General features: G+C 38.5%; 1 protein-coding gene across 1 annotated transcript; it reads right to left on the bottom strand.

The window, feature by feature from the left end:
* Positions 1 to 195: 195 nt before the first annotated feature.
* Positions 196 to 2,258, bottom strand: LOC105562081 (the record flags this gene model as incomplete). The annotated part of the gene is made up of 2 exons (XM_012012613.1): positions 196 to 583; positions 920 to 2,258. Coding segments are annotated over 2 exons (1,727 nt in total), but the record flags the coding sequence as incomplete, so codon positions are not given.
* Positions 2,259 to 2,304: the final 46 nt, after the last annotated feature.

Here is a 2,304-nt window from a genome sequence, read left to right as displayed (position 1 = left end):
TTTAGAAAACGTACTTATTAGTTTGTTGGAAGTGCTCTGAACTGGATCAATTTGTTCAGCATGGTCGTAGCAATGTAACTTGTCAACTGGCACGAGGATTATCTTACAGTGAGGGAAGGAAGTGGGATGTACGGGAGAAGGGGGGAGTAAGAGAGGAGGAGTGGGGGAATAATCATTTCGGAGGAGGGAGTAGGTTTAAAATTGGTAGGTATTCTTCAGATAGTAGTTCTGTGTCTGATTGTTAAGAGAATTGACCTGTCTTTTTATGTGTATCATCTCTGAGATCAATCTTTTATGGTATGAAGGTTCCTCGTCAAGAATAGAAACGCTTTCCCAATCAAATTCATGTGAAGCGTCCATTCTATGGCAAGATATGACAGAGGGGGATGCGAGATTCCTTTTAATGTCGTTGTAGTGTTCCTTGACTCTGGTTCCTAATTGTCTTTTTGTTTGACCAACATATGTGGCATCACAGTCCTTGCAAGGGATCTTATACACCACATCACTATGAGCTAACTTTTCTAGTTTATCTTTGCCAGTCTTAATGAATCTTCTGAGAGGATGGTGGCAGGAGTAAGCTATTCTAAATTCAGATTTGCTTACTATGTTAGCGAATCTTTCGGAAAAGGACTTTACATAAGGAACCGAGAAAAAAGTTTTCCTTTCCTCCCCAGGAGGTTCCTCCCTCCTTTCTACACCGGCATTGTTCATCTTTTTAGAAAAATGTAGTTTGAGTCTATTGTTGATGGAAGAGAAAATAAAAGATAGTGGATAGCAATTATTTAACAGAATCTGAATGATAAATTTGAAATTTTTTTCATGGAATTGAGGGTGAGACAGAAGTAAGATTTTGTCAACCAGACTGAAAATGACGCTCCTTTTGTGGCAGAGCGGATGGTGTGATCTGAAGTTAAGATACCTGCCGGAAAAAGTTGGTTTGTGGTACCAATCGAAATATATAGTGTTCTGTCTCACCATAATGGAAACATCAAGGAAATTAATTTGATTGTTTGAACTGATTCCGAGGGTGAACTTTAATCTTTTGTGGAAGGAATTGAAAACGTTGAGAACATGATCAAATGCGTCCGAGGGGGCGGCCAGCAAAATGTCATCGACATATCTATAATATATTGGTAGAGTACAGGAAAGTTTCTTTAAAGCCGCCTCCTCTAAGTCCTGAAGAACAATGCTCGCAACGATAGGAGACAGAGGGGAGCCCATCGGAGTACCGAAAATTTGTTTGTATACTTGATTATTGAACTTAAAATAAGTTGAGTTCAACACCAGCCGAATGCCAATGAGAAACTCCTCGCAAGTTAGAGGGGTGTGGCCAGAAATACTGTTCCATCTATTTTTTAAACTATGTATAACTGAGTCCAGTGGTACGTTCGTGAATAGAGAAATAACATCGAGAGAAGCCAATTGGTAATTTGGTTCTAATTCGATGTTACACAATTCATCGACCAGTTGAAAACTATTTTGTATATGACTCTTGGGTGGATCAATATTTTTTTGTATTATTTTATGTAAAAAATCAGCGATGTTAAAGAGAGGACTGTTGACAGATGAAACAATGATTCTGAGCGGACATTCTAATTTGTGCACCTTCGGTAAGCCGTACGCTCTTGGAAGTACGCCGTCTGTAGACAGTAGTGATTTGTAAGTTCTCTCCGAAATGTATTCGTTCCTCCTCCGTCTGACCAATAGATCCCGTAATTCCCTCATTAAACCTTTAGATGGATCCTTCTTAATGGTGATGTAAGTGTCCGTGTCTGATAATAATTCGTCCATCTTGATATGGTAATCAGAAACCTTCATCGCCACGGTGATATTACCTTTGTCGGCTCGAGTGAAAAGTATTTCCGGGTGATCTTTGACGAATTGTTTAGTGGCATTCAACCAAGTTACAAGAATGGTATCTACAGAATCTTTTTTTATGCCGCTAGTAATGAAATCATTAATGATCGATGTGGAGTGACTTCTAACAGAATGCTGTATCGCTGCGTCTACCTTACTAATGTTCCTCTCGATATGCTTAATGTACTCAACAACATATTTCTGTTTATTGTTAAAAGTAACTGGCATGTTAAACCGATCTCCGAGTTGTAAGAGAAATCTAACCTGCTCAGGGATAGGAACATCGGTAAGATTTTTAAACCATTTTTCATGTAGAGTATCTATTGGAACATTAAGCTGAAATTCTTGTGGAGATATATGAATAGAAAATTTGTCACTATTAGTAGAGATTTGATCTGGTACTGAGTATTTTATAGGTTGTATGTTATCTCTGATCACAGCATTCTG

The sequence above is a fragment of the Vollenhovia emeryi genome, unplaced genomic scaffold (genome assembly GCF_000949405.1).
Source record: "Vollenhovia emeryi isolate VEMERY1.0 unplaced genomic scaffold, V.emery_V1.0 DF945034.1, whole genome shotgun sequence".
Lineage (NCBI taxonomy): Eukaryota > Metazoa > Arthropoda > Insecta > Hymenoptera > Formicidae > Vollenhovia > Vollenhovia emeryi.
The sequence above is the reverse complement of the archived record's forward strand: the minus strand, read 5'-3'. Positions and strand labels throughout refer to the sequence as shown.